Source organism: Nomascus leucogenys, chromosome 25 (assembly GCF_006542625.1).
Source record: "Nomascus leucogenys isolate Asia chromosome 25, Asia_NLE_v1, whole genome shotgun sequence".
NCBI classification, from domain to species: Eukaryota; Metazoa; Chordata; class Mammalia; order Primates; family Hylobatidae; genus Nomascus; species Nomascus leucogenys.
Window position 1 is genome coordinate 22007756 of NC_044405.1, and position 18274 is coordinate 22026029.

Sequence of the window (18274 nt, forward strand, 5' to 3'; positions counted from 1 at the left end):
CTTGGGAGGCTGAGGCAGGAGAATTGCTTGAACCCGGGAGGCAGAGGTTTCAGTGAGCCAAGATTGTGCCACTGCACTCCAGCCTGGGTGACAGAGCGAGACTCTGTCTCAAAAAAAAAGAAAAAAAAATGGACACTCATGTCTTGGTAACAGCAGGTATTCAGTCACTCTTCACATCTTCCTGATTTTCTTATACATTTGCCTGAATTAAAATGCAAACAAGATTCCCACTTTGCATTGGTTGATATGCCTCTCAGGTGTCTTTTCAACTATGGGTTTCCTTCCTCCCAGCTCCTTTTTTTCTCCTTGCCACTCATTTGTTGAAGGAACTGGGCTGTCTTTCTGATAATTTCCCATATTCTAGACTTGCTGGTAGCATCCTATGACACTGTTTCACATATTTCTCCATCCCTGGATTTCCTGAAAACCTGTGGTTAGGATGTCTGCTTAGGGACTGAATCAGATTCACAGCTGATGTTTTTAGCAAGACTATTTTACAAGGGGTGTGTACTCCATCAGGAGGCAAGTGAGACCTCCATATCACTCTGGAGAAACCTCCTTCTCTCTCTTCCTTTCTCCCTCTGTGCCTCTCCTCCTCCCCTCCTCTCCCTATTAGCAGTCATTGATGATAAGCTGATCATTGATAAGTTCCATAATCCCAACAATGGTTTACAAAATGCTTTATCCTCATTCTATCCACCCTTCTTTTATGCTTCTATTAGAATATTTCCATAGGGACAAATTTTCCCCTGTTAACTATCTATTTAGCTATAGACATAATTCCAATGTTATATTTCCAGCACTTAATACGTGTTCACCCTGGAACTTTATTCCCTACTAGGGTATAAAGAGGAAAACTGAGCAAAAACAAGGAAGCCCCTGTGGATACCTATTTCCTTAATTCAAGTAATTGATATTCCACCTATATGTCTTTCAACTCAGAATATGTAGGGCCATGCAAGTATTTTGTTTATTTTATGGTTATTCCTGTAGCCTTTTGGCATTTGACATTGTAAGTCACAATCATGATTAATACATGAGCTCTGGGAAAGTTGGATTGATAGATCACTAATATTTTTAAGGAGTAGCTCACAATTACCAGACTGCACTCAAAACAGCAGAAATTCTCTCCAAGAAAATGTGTAAATAGCTAGTTTCTACAGGAGAGGAAACCTCTCTGAGTTTGTCATCTTCAGCTTCGGTTCACCCTCCACCTGACCCATTTAATTATACAAGGGCATCAGTCATTGAAAGCTAAAATTAACAGTTCATGAGTTTTGCCAGAGAGCTCTGATATCTCCAGTGGAAATTTTCCATACTGCTCTTGTGACAGACCAACATCCACTGATGCTGCCACAGAGAAACAAAAAGTAAGAAATGAGGTTTTTGCCTTGGTTTTTCAGTAACTGCCACATGGACAACCTGCCTGGTCTTGGTGATAATCCCACTCTGGTCACATTCACATAACACATAGTTTTTAGTCATTGACTGTGGGCCTGGTGCTGAGAGTAAAGAAGCGCACAAGACAAAAAGCCTGTGCCCAGAGCCAGGAGAGCTGGCCTCCTACACCAGCCCCAGCACTCACTGGCCACATGAGTTCAGGCCAAGTCTTGAAAATCACATAGATTCGAGGCATTGGAAGAGTTCTGGGGAAAGACGCACTCCACACCAAATCAGGAAGAGCCAGATTAAATTCCCAGCTCCCTCCCTTACCATCTGTGTGGCATGAGCCTGAGGTCACTTAGAAATGGTCAGAAAGGAGGAAGCAGATGAAACGGGAGAGTGCAAGGAAGATCCAGGGGAAACCACATAGCTATGGTTTCTTCTTTAATCAGCGTGTAATGTTCATATAGTAAAATGTAATAACATGCACCAATCTTAAGCATACAACATAAGGAACTCTTCACATGAATCCCATATAACCACCACCCAGGTCAAGATATAGAACATTCCCAGCACCCCCAGTAGACGGACATTTTAATGTGAAAATACCGAAAGTTGAATCCCACAACTTCTACTATGTTACCACAATCAGTCCTGCCTCACTCCAGCACCAACTCCTTACCAGTGGAAATGGGTTTACAGTTCCTTGTTCCACCCTCCTGGTGACCAAGAGCACCACTTATAGACTAACCTACTGATCTGGGGTTACAGATGGAGCCTGTAGATCTGTCTTAGACTTTTTTTTTGTTTTGTTTTTGAGACAGAGCTTATTCTGTTGCCTAGGCTAGAGTGCAGTGGCATGATCTTGGCTCACTTCAACCTCTGCCTTCTGGACTCAAGCTATTCTCATGCCTCAGCATCCTGAGGAGCTGGGATTACAGGCACTCGCCACCATGTCCAGCTAATTTTTGTATTTTTTAGTAGAGGTGGAGTTTCACCATGTTGGCCAGGCTGGTCTCAAACTCCTGACCTCAGGTGATCCGCCTGCCTCGGCCTCCCAAAGCACTGGGATTACAGGCTTGAGCCACTGTACTCGGCCTGGCTTAGACTTCTAATGTGTAATGAGCTAACTGGCCAATGCTGCACTGGCAAAATATACAAAATATTGTCCCCTTCTTATCATACTAGCTAACCAGGCCAGATTTTCTTTATATTACAAAATGTGCTAAATATCATAAAATTACTACGTGGGCAACAAAAGTTGCGGGGATGTAACAGCATCCTTCTTAGTAGCCAACTGGTGGGAACCACTCAAAAGTCCCTCAACAGATGAATGGATAAATAAAATGTGGTTTGTCTATACAATGGAATATTATTTAGCCATAAAAAGGAATGAAATTCTAATACATGCTACAACATGGATGGACCTTGAAAAACCTCATACTGAGCGAAAGAAACCAGACACAAAAGACCACATACTATTACGTATATTTCCATTCATACAAACATCCAGAACAGGTAACTCTGTAGAGACAGAAAGTAGATTAGTGATTGCTTGGGCCTGGTGTTCAGGGTGGAGGGATAGGAGGTTGATAGCTAAAGGGCATGGGGTTTGTTTTGGAACATTTTGATAAAATGTTCTAAAATTATAATGTTGTTTGCACCTATTTGCTAATATACGACAAGCCATTAAATTGCACACTTTAAATGGGTAAGTTGTACGGTATGTGATTGCTATGGTTTGAACATCTGTCGCCTCCAAAACTCCTGGTGAAACTTAGTCACCATAGTAACTATATTAAGAGATGGGGCCAGGCCAAGTGCGGTGGCTCATGCCTATAATCCCAGCAATTTGGGAGGCCAAGGCAGGCAGACCGCTTGAGCTCAGGAATTTGAGAGCAATCTGGGCGACACGTCAAAACTTCATCTCTACAAAAAAATACAAAAATTAGTTGGGCATGGTAGTTTGCACCTATAGTCCCAGCTACTTGGGAAGCTGAGGCAGGAGGATCACCTGAGCCTGGGAGGCAGAGTTGTAGCGAACCAAGTCACACCACTGCATTCCAGCTTGGGTAACAGAGGGAGATCCTGTCTCAAAAAAAAAAAAAAAAAAAAAAAAAAAAAGGCTGGGCACCCATGGCTCATGCTTGAACTCCCAGCCCTTTGGGAGACCAAGGTGAGTGGATCACTTGAGACCAGGAGTTCCAGACCAGCCTGGCCAACTGGTCTCTATTAGTAGAAACCCCATCTCTACTAAAAGCGCAAAAAGTAGCTGGGCGTGATGGTGGGCGCCTGCAATCCCAGCCGGTCAGGAGACTGAGGCAGTAGAATTGCTTGAACCCGGGAGGTGGAGGTTGCAGAGATACAGTGAGCTGACATCGCACCACTGCACTCCAGCCTGTGCAACAGAACGAGACTTTGTCTCAAAAAAATAAAATAAAATGAAATGAAAGTCACAAACACCGAGGAAAAAGCCAAGTGAACATAAAGGCACACCGGAATAATCCAGCCACGAGCCAAGGAATGCCTGGGGCCACCAGGAGCCAGAAGAGGCAGGAAGGATCCTTTTCTAGGGCCTTCGGAGGAAGGGCAGCCCTGCTGATACATTGATTTCAGACTTTTGGCTGGTCTGAACGGTGAGAAGAAATTTTTGTTGTTTCAAGTCAGGAGGCGGAGATTGCAGTGAGCCAAGATCGTACCACTGCACTCCATCCTGGGTAACAGAGCAAGACTCTATCTCTAATAAATAAATAAATAAATTACTCAGTCCAAGGTATTCAGCTATAGCAACAGAAAATGGGCTAAGACCATGATTATATCTCAATAAAGCCATATTTAAGAAAAGAAAACAAGGGGGCAATATAAAGTAAATTGAAATGTAACTTAAGGTGTTATTACCCAAAGATACTCACGATCAGCATTGTGAGGAAGATCCCTCTGGTACTTTTCTACCTGTAATTTTGTTGTTATTTTACTTAATCATGATCATACAATACACAGAGTTTTATAGGACTGGAATGATTTCTAAGGTATAACAGTCAGATTTAGGTGCCAACACCAGAAATTCATTGAGCTATTTGAAGCACAAAGAGATTTAACAGGACTCTTTGGTGTTTATAAAACTGTTAAAAAGACTGGGTAGAGACTCTGGACTGGCTTCCCAGGAATGGATCACACGCAGAACTGGCCAGCTAAGGCAGCTGCTAGCACTGCCACAGCCAATAATAGCATCAGGAAGCTGCCACTGTGACTGGTGAATCCAGCAACGGCCTTGTTAGCTGTGATTGAGGGATCTGAAAACCACCACTGGAACTGCTGTCTTCAGAGCCTTGCCACTGGCACCTCCGCTAATGCTGCCAGGCACACACATATCCAAAAAAAGCATTCGCTGATTGTGCTTACAGCAGAAAACATAATGGCAGCCAAAGTGTGGCGGCCACTTTACTTCTCAAATAAATGCATCCAATTGGTCACACCTAATTGATATCAAGAACCTTAGCTGCAAGGGAGGCTGGGAAATACAATTATATATAGAAAGGCATTTACCATACCATGTTAGAAACTTTTAAACTATTTTAAAATAGCTACATAACTTTTCATTAAATATACATACATAGATATATATATATGCATTTAATTAATCAACCCCCCACCTATTTAGGATACTTTGTTTCCAGAATTTTATATTATGAATATTAAGAATCCAATATTTAATATTATAAATAATAATATGATGATACTGCCAATAATAACAACTACAGCTTATTTAATACTTCCTTCTTCCAGGCAGTGTGCTAGGTAGGCCCTTTTGTATTCATTATATTTGTCAATCATTTTTTAGTTAAGACTCAACAACCTGCTTATGAGGTAACTATTAATCCCATTGTACACATAACAAAACTGAGGGTTAAAGAGAAGTCAGAGCTAGATTTAAGACCAAAGCTTGCACCTTTAACCAGTACGCAAATGCTCATGCAAAAAGACTTTTTTGGTCTTAGAAATGATCTCCATTGGACAAATAACCAGAAATAGAATTACATACTGTTCAAGAGCTGTGATGCTTCTAAATCCCTTGAGATACATGAATGAGCAGGCCAGATTCTCAGTTAACGTCACTGTCAGGACTGCAAACACCTCCATGGCAGGAGCTCCCTTTTATCACTTGAATGCCTGGCTCAGCGCCTGGCACACTGCGGCCACTCCGTGGGTGTTTCCGTGAGTAACAGTGGGTGTGCAGGCAGGAGTGCATGAAGGTGCTCCAGTCCAAAGAACTGCATTCCTTTTGCGGCATAAAGCACTAGCTGTATCTAGGCTAGTCCAGCTCTAGACCACACACGAAAGTGAGTGCCTGGAACATGCAACCCTCTATCTGCTTTAGCCACCTTCACGCACCAGCTAAGTCATCGCACTTTCCGTGACCATGTTGCCTGAAGAGAATGAACATGGTCTGATAAATCAGGCATCCAAGCAACTGTGCACAAGACTGGAGATTGCATCCATTGCTTTAGGTAGGTCAATGGGAGCAATTTTTAGCAAGTGCAACTGCGTCACTTTGGATTATTTAATAAGTTAACTGTCCTATTTAATGCTGATTCTCTAAATCAATATCAGCCACTCATATATATTGTCACAGTCCACCAATGCCCAGACAAGTTAGACTGTGAGCCCAAGGACTTCAGAAGATGCATTAACCACTGCAGGCCACCAAATAGCCTTCCTAAGGCTTTCCCTACTTCTCTCCCAGGAAGGGGTTTATACTCACACAACTACCAGCTGAAGGAATTGGTATTGCTAATACCTTGGGACCTCTGTGTACTGCTTTTTCCCGCAGAGCAAAATGTAGAGGCAAAATGATTGCTCTTGGGGCCAGGCATGGTTTCTCACACCTGTAATCCCAGTACTTTGGGAGGCCGAGGTGGGGGGCGGGTGGAACACCTGAAGTCAGGAGTTAGAGACCAGCCTGGCCAACATGGTAAAACCCCGTCTCTACCAAAAATACAAAAATTAGCCTGGCATGGTGGTGCACACCTGTAGTCCCATCTACTCGGCAGGCTGAGGCATGAGAACCACTTGAACCCAGGAGATGGAGGTTGCAGTGAACCAAGATCGTACCACTGCACTCCATCTGGGTATCACAGCAAGACTCTGTCTCCAAAAAAAAAAAAAAAAAGAATGATTGCTCTTGGGAATTTCACCACTAAGATGCCAAAAACCATGGCACATCAGCTGGCCTATAATAACGTGGGTCTATGTTCCAGTGGATTTATTCCATCCTTCAGACTATATCACGTGGAATTTTCTTATAGTCTTTCTCCCCCTTTAAAACAATCCTAAGGTTATTAAAGATGCTCCTTTCAGTACTGCCTTCCCTGCCCCTTGGGCTACACTATTCAGCTGTTTTTTAAAGAACAGAATTGTAACTTGCATTATCAATAGAGAACATTCCTGGAGAAAACACAGATGTTTTCTGGCTCATGTCACACAGGCGGTTCTGAAATCTACTAAGTTTTATCAGGACTTCCTGGCACCGTGAGAGGAAGGTTGGGAGGCAGTATTACTCAGCCAGACCAAAATGATTTTATTTATTCCACATAGCCTAAAAACATGTTTGAACATAATGTGCCATAATTTTTCTGGTGATTTCTATGAATCAGTTTTTAATTATGAATAATGTTTTTAGAGATACTCCTGAGAAATTGTACCCAAGGTTCCCTTGACAGCCATAACATAAAGTATCTAAAATGAAGCAGCTTCCACGGCTAACACAGAAAATCAAAGCATGGATTTCTAAAAGATCCATTAGTCATCTTTGCTGAGAACAAGAGTCTCACGATTCGCACATGCAAATGGGTGGCTGAGAAATTCAGATCAACAAACATAACTAGAAAAAGACGTTTACTGTCAAATAATTGTTCAAAGGAGTTTTGTACAAATATAAATTTTGTAACTTCACTTGGAGCCTTTTTTCTTTTCTTCTAGTTAGGAATTTTCTCTGTGTTTAAATTATTGCCTTTCCAATCCTCAGCTGACGTTTTTCAGCTTTTAAGGGATCGCTGTGACTACAGCAGGAAACGTTCCTGCCCCATGGCCCAACGCAGGCCACTCAGAAATTAAAATGTTTGTGCAAGATAATGAGTATGAATTTCAATTTCTGGGATTTACTTTTAGAAAATCCAGCTACTGAAACTCAATCAAGAAGGGTCCAAGTAACACGCTCTCAAAGAACAGATGAGTGGAGTCAGCTCTGGAATTGTAGTACTTTTCGCAGGTGTATCTCTCCTGGAAACCACTTTCCTGCATTTGTCAGAGCTCACAGCTCCTGCGAAAATGTCGGCTAGGGATCAGGCTAAACAGAAATACAAAGAAGTCAAGTAGCTCTCAGTGGAACACCCTTAATATTGCTTAAACAGGGAGGTATTTTCTGGTCAATTACCTTAAGTAGACTCCAATAAACGCGAAAATTATTTTTGCATGGGTAACAATAGCGCTTATCTTTTTCCTTCCCCGGCTCCCAACTATCCAGGAATAAAGCGAATTCACACAGGAGTATTCCAGGACTCACAACCTTGTTTAGATTGTTTAAAAGGAATTGGAGGCTGTGGCTTTCCATGCAGTGTCGAGAGCTCCCGAGCAAGTCGAACGTGGCGCTGGCTGCTTAGCCAGAGGAAGCCAGCGTCTACCTGTGTCAATGAACGGCGCTCCTCCCACGGCGACACCTCCGTGCTCTTTTTGCTTGTATTTATTCAAAAATTAGACTTGTCAATAACGCAGGGCCTGGCAAACAGGAGGACCTCTCCAAAATTAAATGCAAGATTGAACATAGGTCTCTCACCTCATAATACAGCGGTTTAATTGGCTTCCACCGGGGGAGCGGAATAGCACTTGCCAAACCCCTTTGAGCCCTGCGCACACTCGCACCACCACCGCCTCTCCCATAAAGAGAAAAGCCACGGGAAGGGTCTCCTGACTGTGCAAATCTGTGTGCCCTCCCGAGAAAGGCGCCCGAGGGCTCACTGTACCTGGTTCAAAAGCTTGTGGGAGAGAAGCACCGAAAAGAATTCCGTTGTCAGGTTAGATAAAGTCTTTGTCTACACTCGCAGGATGGAAAGGGCGATGGTGCAATCACCGAGATTATTTTGTTTCCGTCCTCTAAAAAATGAAGAGGGGACTGGAGTCGGGACCAAAATTATTCGTAGACTGCACGGTTTGCAGTCACCCTGAAGTTACCAGCAGCCGATGCTCTCTCCAGGGAAAATATTCTTGAGCTGGAAAAGGTGCTAATTTAAAGTCTTTCGTTTTACACGAAAATGTGCTGCACTCTTTGACTGCTCTGGAATTTGCTCTAGCACCTAGAAGGAATTCTGGCTTAGGGCAGGGGCGAGGGACAGTGGAGGGCGTTGGACCTTCTTCCGGAATCGGGACAACTCCAGGTCTCCCCGGAGAAGGCTGAGTCTCCAGCGCGTGGATTCAGATCAGGACTCTGTCTAAGTAGGCGAGAGCTGGGGATACCGCTGGGGGCTTTGGCGAAGCTAAGAAAGCACTGGCTTCTTATTCTCACCAGACATCTCAACACCCACGTGCTCTGGGTCCCGCAGTCTCTCGCCCGCCCCACGCGGGTCCCAGCCCTGGTCCTTACTCTCAGCGCGGGAAGAATCTGGGGAGAGTGGGGTCGGAGAGGGGGCTGATCGGAGAGTGGGAGGGTCGATGGGAGATGGGCAGAGGCTGCCCGCGTCAGGGCCAGGACAGACGTCCGCGCGGCCCCAGGCACTCACTTGAATGTCACGCAAGTCACCCCAACACCGCACAAGACCGTGGCGGGGTGCACACCGAGCCCCCTACCTGCGGTGTGTGCGCGCACTGAACGACCCCTTCTCCAGGTGCGCGAGCCGCTCCGGCGGCGGTGCACACTGCGCCCCCTTCCGCCCACCTGCCTGGCCTGCGTTTCTAACCACACGGGCGATCCTGAGACTTCGCGCAAAAGGCAGGACCGCGACTCCCAGTAATTGTATCTCCGAAATAATCCCCTGCTGAGCCGGCGCCCAGGGCCGGGGGTGGAGTCCCGGCCTTTTGCGGAATTAAGGAGACCTCTGGCGACCGGGAAGCCTGCCCCTGAGACCGTTCCAGCAGCCCCTGCCGCGTGCGTGCCCGAGTGTGGCCCGCAGTTCCCAAAGCCCAGGTGTGTGTGGCCTAGGGCGGGGAGAGTTGGCGACCCGGGCCCATCACCGCCCCAGTGCCACCGCCCCAATGCCTGACCAGATGGAGTGCGGTCCCTACGCCCGGCGTGGCCCCACCGCCGCTCAGATCTGAAGTCTGGCTTTCGCTCGCCCTGCGCGGCGGAACCTCTGACCCGGAGCACCTCTGGGCCAAGGGCTTCGTCTCCTCCTCCTGGAAGGTATGAATGGGCTCCCCGACGCACACCTCTCAGAAAACTCACCTTTCACGCTGACCTTCAAAAGAAAAGAAAGAAAGAAAGAAAAAGAAAAATCCGCTCGAAGCGGGAAAATGTCCACGCCCGGGTTTGGGGTGGACACGCGCCCCGGCCTGGCTGGAGGGGCCAACCCAGCGGGGCCTGCCTGCCCGCCGGCCTTTCTGTAACTTTCTCTCTTTAAACCTCCAATGAATGAATGTGCCTCTTCTTACAGATTTGTTTGGATTAGGGAGTAGATTCCTCGCTGATAGGGTTGCTTTGCAAATAGACCTCCTATATTATTCAAACCAAACGAGTTTGTGTCTTTAAAGGACTATAGCAGCCCCATTCTATATTAAGGGTTGGCTATCACAATTATTATATGCTTAGGGAAAAAAATGTAAGCCCCGTAATTTGTGCTTTTCTTGATGTACAGAAAGGTTTACCTTAGGTGGGTAGGTTTTGTTTTGTTTCTTAAATGGGATTTTTTGGTTCATGTCTTTGAAGGGCTGTTTCGCGACGTCATTAATGAACTAATCGGTTTTCAGATTTCAAGATGGTGTGTAATTGATGTAACCACTGAGGAATTTCAGTGCACACCAGACTAAGACTCTTCCAGCGCAGGGGTTTCCAGATGCTTCTTGGGCCCTCTGGAAGCCATGGGGATGTTTCCAGACCGAAAGGAGGGCTTTGCTGGGGAGCAGATGTGCTGCCTCTCCCCGACACAGGACTTTGAGGTCATATTTCTGTTAAGCTGGACGGAGAGCCCTCTGGGAGAGGGAGGCAGGTCGTAGGGGGCGGGGTGAGGGGGAGCGGGATGAGGTCCGCGCTGGAAGCTGGGCTCCCTTGTCCTTGTCCTTTTCCCCAGAATCCATGGTCAGGCCTAGGGAGCCACCCCTGGGTGCTCGAGACGAGTCCCCACCCTCACTGAAGGTCAGTCACTGGATGTCTGTGTGCATCGTAAGGGGCCCACCGAAGTCCAGAAGCCTCCTCAGGGACCAGCGAGAAAGAGGAGCAGGCTTGGGAGACAGGGAAGGAAAAATGCAGGGCAAAGGGCTCACCCCTCGACCCCAGGTAAAACTAGAAGGAACGTGTGGCAACCCAGGTGCAGCGTTGGTCACTCACTCAAGGACTTTGCTAGTCCCTATCATTAATTAGTTAATCACTATCATTAACTACCAAGGACACCGTTTTCATTCCCCTAAAAGCGTCACCTTGAGGGGAGTGGAGAAGTGGGCAGCAGCTATGCAAATCCTGGGACAGGAGGAACTGCCTGGGGACCCTCTCTTGCTCCCAATCCCAGAACCCAAAGTTATCCCGGACAACCAAGTCCAAGCACATGAACCAAGACGCTCAGCTTCAGGCAGCTCCTTGCCTCAACAAGCGGCCCAGGAGGTGGACATTATCCCCCACCCCGGGGATTCCTCCATCCCTCCCTCTTCTCTTCTGCGGGAGAGAGAGCTGTGGTCTCCCAGTTGGGGGTGATGGCTCTGGACTAATGGGGTCTCTAGACCCAGGGCACAAAGGCTGATCTGCCAGGGGTTGCTGCATGTAATGAGATAATCAGACATGTTGAGCAACCTAAAAGAAAAGACTCTCCCAGGGAGTAACTCCCAGTGAAATAATTTATTAAAAGAAGCAAAAAAGAGACATAAATTTCTCCCTACTACTTGAGGAAACAGCAAACAGAACGAATTACGGTCTTGGCCTCTGGAGGAATAAATTATTCCCGACTTGCTCTGGATACCTGTAATTATTTGTAAGCAGTGGGTAGTAATACTGTGATTGTCCTCCGGTCCTTTCTGGAAGTAGCATTGACCCCAAGGACAGTTGGTGACGTCTCCACAGGGTTTACACATGGAAAGGAGGAGGAAATCTTTCAGACAGCCCAGACCAAAAATCCTCCCAGCCATGAAAAGATCATATATGTGATGCTGGGCCAAGCGGACTTTTCTGGAGTAACCATATCATAATTGCGGGTGTAGACAAGGGCGTATAAACCAAATAGGCTTGAATCAACGCAGTCCTGGATTTTCTGTTGCCTCTGCTTGCTGGGGCAGTGGAAGTTCTTAAACTCCACTTCAGAGGTTGGAAATTCTTCCCCCTCCCCCACCTCCTTAGTGACAAGGTCTCTGATCTCCTGCTGCCACTGCAATAGCCTCTCCCATCCCGCGGGGAACGGCCGGGAGTTCTTCCCTTGAAAGTCGGTTTCCGCTGGGGATGGATAGCAGGTAGGCGCCGGCGCGGCCTGGAGAAGGACAGTTGCGGAGCATCTGAAGCGGAAAATCCAAGCACATGTGAGGCGATCCGGGCCCCCCCCGTTCCTCTTGGGGCCTGAATTTCTTCCAGATAAGTTTCCTAATGGAACATTTCTAAGAGGTGGGGTACGAGGCGGCTTGCTCCCACGCGCGGCGGGACAGACTGCGGGTGGGGACGCCCTGCCAGCTCTGGACCTCAATGCGTCCGACCCCTCTCCACACCGCCCTTTTCCAGCCCCTAGTCTCCGTTCATTCCCTACTCTGCAGGCTCCTTCGGGGCCAGTGGGTGAACTGCCATTTCTGATAGTGCCTCGGACTCGGGGGTCGTGCGCTCCATCTCTGCCTCCCCCGTGGGGCCCGCGAGGCTGGTCCGGGCGTTCTGAGCTGGGCGTTCGGCTTTAGGCCCAATACGTGGACCAGGAATTTCTTCTCCCCGCGCCAGAAGGGAAAGACGTAGGAGGTGTCCCAACCTGCGATCACCGCCGATGCTCCTGACCACTCTAGTGAGCACCTGCCCCGTACTTTTCCATTCCAACAGCGCTTCCAGCTTCATACTAACTATCCCACATACGGCCTGTGGGTATTAACTCTAAGTGTCCTTTTCGGAGGGCCCCAGGCTCCCGCTCCGGCAGGGAGAGCTCCGGGACGGCCCCTACCAAGGGCTGGGTTTCTTCCTTCACGATTCCTCAGAGGCATCCCTGTCCTTCCTACCTGGGAAACCTCGAGGTGCGGTGCCCGTGTACTTTTGGTACTTTGCATGGTTCCATCAGGGACCCCAGAGCCACAGCTGCGTGTGTGTGTGGATGTGTGTGTGTGTGTGCGCGTGCGCGTGTACGGCGAAAGGATGTGCTTGGGGGAGCCGAGTACACAACGTCTGCTTGGGCAGCTGCTGGGCAGGCGTTGGGCCTGGAGGTATCTCACACCCACGTATCTTCCAGTCTTCAAACACGGCCTTGCTCTACCTCCCATAGCGCACTTCGCGCCCGCCTCGCGGACACGTGAACAGAGGCTGTTCCTGGGAAGACAAGTGCGCTTTCCCGTAAAATCCGGGAAATTTGCCTTGAGGAAAGTTTCCATTCTTCTTACTTGTCAGGTTTCTCCCACTTCCACTTAGCCATGTTTCTGCGATCTGGGTAATCCCTTTCAAGCCCGGGAGGAATTCTCCCGGGTCCATAATTGAGGGTCGGAAGTCGTGGGGGTGAGAAATGCATTAAATCCTCCCGAAGCCCAGGAGGTGCCAGAGCGGGCTCAGGGGGCCGCCTGCGGAAGCTGCGGCAGGGGCAGGGGCCGTAGCCTCTAACCCCTTGGAGCCCCTTCTCCCAGAGACCCCGAGCCGGCAGCTGTCAGCGCAGCCAGGAGCGGGATCCTGGGTGCGGAGGTGGGCCCGACTAGCCAGGCTTGGGCATTGCAGACCCGCGCCGCTAGCCCATGGCCCTCGGCTCAAGCCTCCGCAACAGGAAAGCGCTCCTGGATCCGAAACCCCAAAGGAAAGCACTGTTCCTCTGTGCTGGCGTCGCGGTTTCGGAGCACCACGCCTGCGGGCCCTTGCCACTATGTGGGCTGCGCAAGGGGCTAGGGACAGGCAGGGGGCGAGCCCGGGTTTGCGCACACCTTCCAGCCCCTGGAGGGAGCCTGCTCGGCTTCGAACGCCTTCGAACTTTTGACCTTCAAAGGAGTCCCTGGAAAAGGTCAGGAGTGCCTGCTGCAGGCACGGTTGCCGAAGGCCAGGCCTTCCTGGCGCAGGGGAGGGACAGGGGAGGGAAGCGGATACTCAGTCGCTGTCCGACGGCGAGTTTTCGGAGCAGCAGGCTCATGATGCCGGGCCAGTGGCGAGAGCAGTGACACCGGGAACCCAAATCTCTGCGCCCGCATCCGCGGCCCGGTGTCCTCCCGGCCCCTGCTGACCTCCAGGTCACGCACCCCACTGCTCCACGGCTCTGCAGCCTGTGGCACACGGCCGAGAGTCCCCACATGATCTCGATGCCAAGGTAAGGAACTGCCCTGCGTCCTCTGAGCCTGTCTCTGGCCTGGGGGGCCTGGAAAGCTGCACTCCTGGAAGAGGTGGGGTTATGCGACCGCCGCTGCAGGGGTGCGCGGAGGACTCTGGGCCGCACACCCATTTCCAGGCTGCAGGAGCTGGACAGGGGAGGGCAGAGGGGTGACAAAAGGACTCTTTAGGTCCAAAATGGCCCTGAAGGAGAGCTCCGGAATGTCCACTGGCCGCGTCTGCAACGGAGTCTTCTTTCTCCAATTGCTTTCTGCCCCATCACCATGGGCCCCACCTGCGCCACCTGCGCCCACCCTGTGACCCTGGCTCAGCGACCTTGGCCCTTAATCGCCCAACGACGATTCCTCAAAATTCCGGCTGCGCTGAATCGGGCTGCTCTTGCGGCCGCCCCAGCAGTTGGGCCCTGTTTCCGCCGGCGCCCTGGGAGAGGCCTCGCCACTCGGCTGGGCTCCATGGCCCCTCCCTTCCCCTGGCCTGAGCGCCCCTGCGGCCTCCCGTTCCTCCAGAGAAGGCGACAATCTCTCTTCACCTTAGTGTTTCGAGGACAGAAAGGGCAGAAGGGTCACTTCGGAGCCACTCACGCCGTTTCCATGTGTGTGTATAATGGCGGGGAGGGGGGCTCCTGGCTTTCCCCCTTTCAGTTCTTGGACCTGCAACACCGGGAGGGCCAGGACGCGGGACCAGCGCACCCTCGGAAGGCTCGATCCTCCCCCGGCAGGGCGCCTGGCCAACGAGTCGCGCCGCCTCCTCTCGGCCGCGCCTGCTGGTGACCTGCCCGAGAGCCACAGGGGCGGCCTTGGCACCCCTCCTTCCCTCGCCCTCCCCGCCGCCCATCCTAGCTCCGGGGTCCGGCGACCGGCGCTCAGGAGCTGGTCTCCGCGGCGCGCCGTGTGCACTCACCGCGACTTCCCCGAACCCGGGAGCGCTCGGGTCTCTCCCGGGAGAGTCCCTGGAGGCAGCGACGCGGAGGCGCGCCTGTGACTCCAGGGCCGCGGCGGGGTCGGAGGCAAGATTCGCCGCCCCCGCCCCCGCCGCGGTCCCTCCCCCCTCCCGCCCCCCCTCCGGGACCCGGGCGGCCAGTGCTCCGCCCGAAGGCGGGTCCGCCATAAACAAACGCGGCTCGGCCGCACGTGGACAGCGGAGGTGCTGCGCCTAGCCACAGATGGCGGGCTCCGGCGCTGCGTCTCCAGGCACAGGGAGCCGCTAGGAAGGGCAGGAGAGCGCTCCCCGGCCAGAGCCAGGCCCCAGCCGCCTCCGGCTCGCTCCCTTCCGCTGGGCTCCTACTCCATGGCTCCGCGGCCACCGCCGCCCATGCCGCCCTCCGGTCCGGAGGGGCCTTGCCGCAGCGGGTTCGAACACTCGGCGAAGGAGTAAGCAGCGCCTCCGCCTCCGCGCCGGCCGCCCCCACGCCCCCAGGAAGGCCGAGGCAGGAGAGGCAGGAAGGAGGAAACAGGAGCGAGCAGTAACGGGGCTCCGGTTGCTGCAGGACGGTCCAGCCCGGAGGAGGCTGCGCCCCGGGCAGCGGCGGGCGGCGCCGCCGGGTTGCTCGGAGCTCAGGCCCGGCGGCTGCGGGGAGGCGTCTCGGAACCCCGGGAGGACCCCGCACCTGCCCGCGGCCCACTCCGCGGACTCACCTGGCTCCCGGCTCCCCCTTCCCCATCCCCGCCGCCGCAGCCCGAGTGGGGCTCCGCGGGCCTGGAGCACGGCCGGGTCTAATATGCCCGGAGCCGAGGCGCGATGAAGGAGAAGTCCAAGAATGCGGCCAAGACCAGGAGGGAGAAGGAAAATGGCGAGTTTTACGAGCTGGCCAAGCTGCTCCCGCTGCCGTCGGCCATCACCTCGCAGCTGGACAAAGCGTCCATCATCCGCCTCACCACAAGCTACCTGAAGATGCGCGCCGTCTTCCCCGAAGGTGAGGCCTCAGGTGGTCGGCCGGAGACGCTGGGGAGCCCGGCGGCCTCGGCCCAGGCGGGAAGCGCAAGCCAGCCCGCCCAGAGGGGTTGCCGCGGCCTGGCGTCCAGAGCTGGGGCGTCTGAGGGAGGTTGCGTGAGGGTCTTCGGCTTCGGCGCTGGCTTGGGGCGAGGGGCCAGGGCCTTGGCGGCCCAGGCGACCAAACCCTCTCCTGGCCAGGGCTGGGTGAGGGCGAATTACGAATTGTTCCAGGGGCAGGCAGTTCCCCGGTCCTGACGGCCAGCGAGTTCTTTCTGGTTTTCTGCTTTCTCCCTTTCCTCCTTCCTTCCTTCGCCAATGCATTCTGGTTTGGTTTGGATTTTTTTCTTTCTCTCTCTCTCTTTTTCTTTCTTTCTTCTTTCTTTCTCTTTTCTTTCTTTCTCTTTCTCTTTCTTTCTTCCTCTTTCATTCTCCCCTTCCTTCCTTCGCTCTCTCCCTCCTTCCTTCCTTTGCTAATGCATTGGTTTGTTTTCTTTCCTTTTCTGCCTTCCTTCCTTTCTTTGGAAGTTCACCCAGGTTTTGTTTTGCTTTCTTTCTTTCCCCATCCCTTCCTTTCTTTATCCCTCCTTCCCTTCCTTCTTTTCTTTCTGCAATTCCCTTTATTTTTCCTTCATTCCTCCCTCTTTTTTTCTCTTCCTGGAGGAGGTGAAGGAGGGTCAGCTTCAGGTGCTGCGAGTCAGCGGGGATCACGGTGAGGCCCAGGCACTGCAGGCTGAGGCCACAGAGCGAATACTTGTGCTGAGTCGGGCCCTCTCGTGAGGCTGGGGTGCGGGAAGTCAGGGCAGGAGAGACCCGCCCCCCTACCCGGTTGGTGAGCTGAGATCCGGTTGAAAGAGAGGGGGCCGATTAATTCGAAAATGGCAGACAGAGCTGAGCGCTGACGTTCTTTTCAGGATTGAAAATGTGCCAGTGGGCCAGGGGCGCTGGGACACGCGGTCCCGAAGACTCGCAACAGGAAGAAATGGTGGCGCGCTGGGTGGGCTGCCCCGCCGCCCACGCCGGCTGCCGCTGGTGACAGTGGCTACCCGGCCAGGCACCTCCGAGCAGCAGGTCTCAGGAAGGCCTGGTCACCACAACGTTCGCTTTTGGCGTCCCAAGCGTTCCGGGCCGCGTCTTCCAGCGCCTCTGCTCCCAGCGGGGTCGCTGCGGCCTAGCCCGAAGGATTTGACTCTTTGCTGGGAGGCGCGCTGCTCAGGGGTCTGATGGGTCCTCTGGGCCCAGGAGCTGGGAGGGCTGCGCCGGCCTCTGGAGCCCCGGGAGCCAGTGCCGGGATAGGGAGACAACTTCCGCCGCAAGGCGCCGGACGGTCGGTGCAGAACAGGAGACAGGTGTCCCTAGGCCGCAGGGCGCCTCCATAGCGCCATCCCCACCAGGCACTCTACTCGAAATCGGAAAGCTCGACCTTTTGCATTCGCCGCTGCCAAGCCTGTTATTTGTGCTGGTCGCTGGGTCTGGAGCTGCGCTTCTCGGCGCCTCCCTGGTGGAGCGCAGAAGGCCGGTCTGCAAGCGCGGCCTCCAGCCCCGCGGCTCCCCGGCCCAGGAGCCAGGCGCGGGCTGACCCGGGAGCACCCGGCAGCGGAGGGGGCTGGAAGCGGACCCTTGGCCTCTCCTGTGCCACCCGGCCCTACCGCGCGGCCGCGGGGCGCTCTCCTCTCGGGCGCAGCGGTCCTTCAGCCCAGCGCAGGTTCCTCCTTTTCCTACTCGGAACGTGGCAAAGATACCCCAGTCCCAGACCCTCCAGCTGAGAGCTGTTGCCCAAGGTGGTCGCTACTTGTCTGCTCAAGGGTGACCCGTTGGTGGCAGAGAACTAGGGATGATTCCACTCCGGTTGATGTTTCAGGGGAAATTAAAAGAACATTCGGTTTTATGAGTCTCCTTCCGGGGAGGCGTGGTGGTAACTGGTTTGCTGGGATGAGCCGTTTCTTAACCGCATGCAACAAAGCAGGTGTGGAATCCGGACAAGAGGGCGCTCACTGCCTTCTGCCACCTTTAGAAATAGAAAAAGCCTTCGAAGAAACAATCCAAAGATTAAATGATTTGTGGTCAATGATTTCAGTTAAGCCAGAAATTAGTAAGGGAGGGCTGAGAAAACACGGCTGCTCAAAAGCTGTTCGCTGTTTGTGGGATTTCCCGGAGAGCCTGTTAAAAGCTGCGAAGTGGTGGGTGTACCGCTTAGCCACCTTTAAACCGGGTCTGTGCGTTCTGGCTCTGAAAAGCAAGTCTCCAGGCATTTGGGCTCAGAATTGCAGGGCCCTGAGTTTGGGCGGG

At 52.2% G+C, this 18274-nt stretch overlaps 1 protein-coding gene across 1 annotated transcript in view; it reads left to right on the forward strand.

Annotated features, from left to right (window-relative positions):
- Window positions 1-15161: 15161 nt before the first annotated feature.
- SIM2 (SIM bHLH transcription factor 2) overlaps window positions 15162-18274 on the forward strand; it is a 52330-nt gene continuing 49217 nt past the window's right edge. Inside the window, exon 1 of the mRNA XM_030806313.1 lies at window positions 15162-15968. Coding sequence (XP_030662173.1) covers window positions 15794-15968 — 175 coding nt within the window. The 5' untranslated portion in view covers window positions 15162-15793. The remainder of the gene's footprint in view (window positions 15969-18274) is intronic.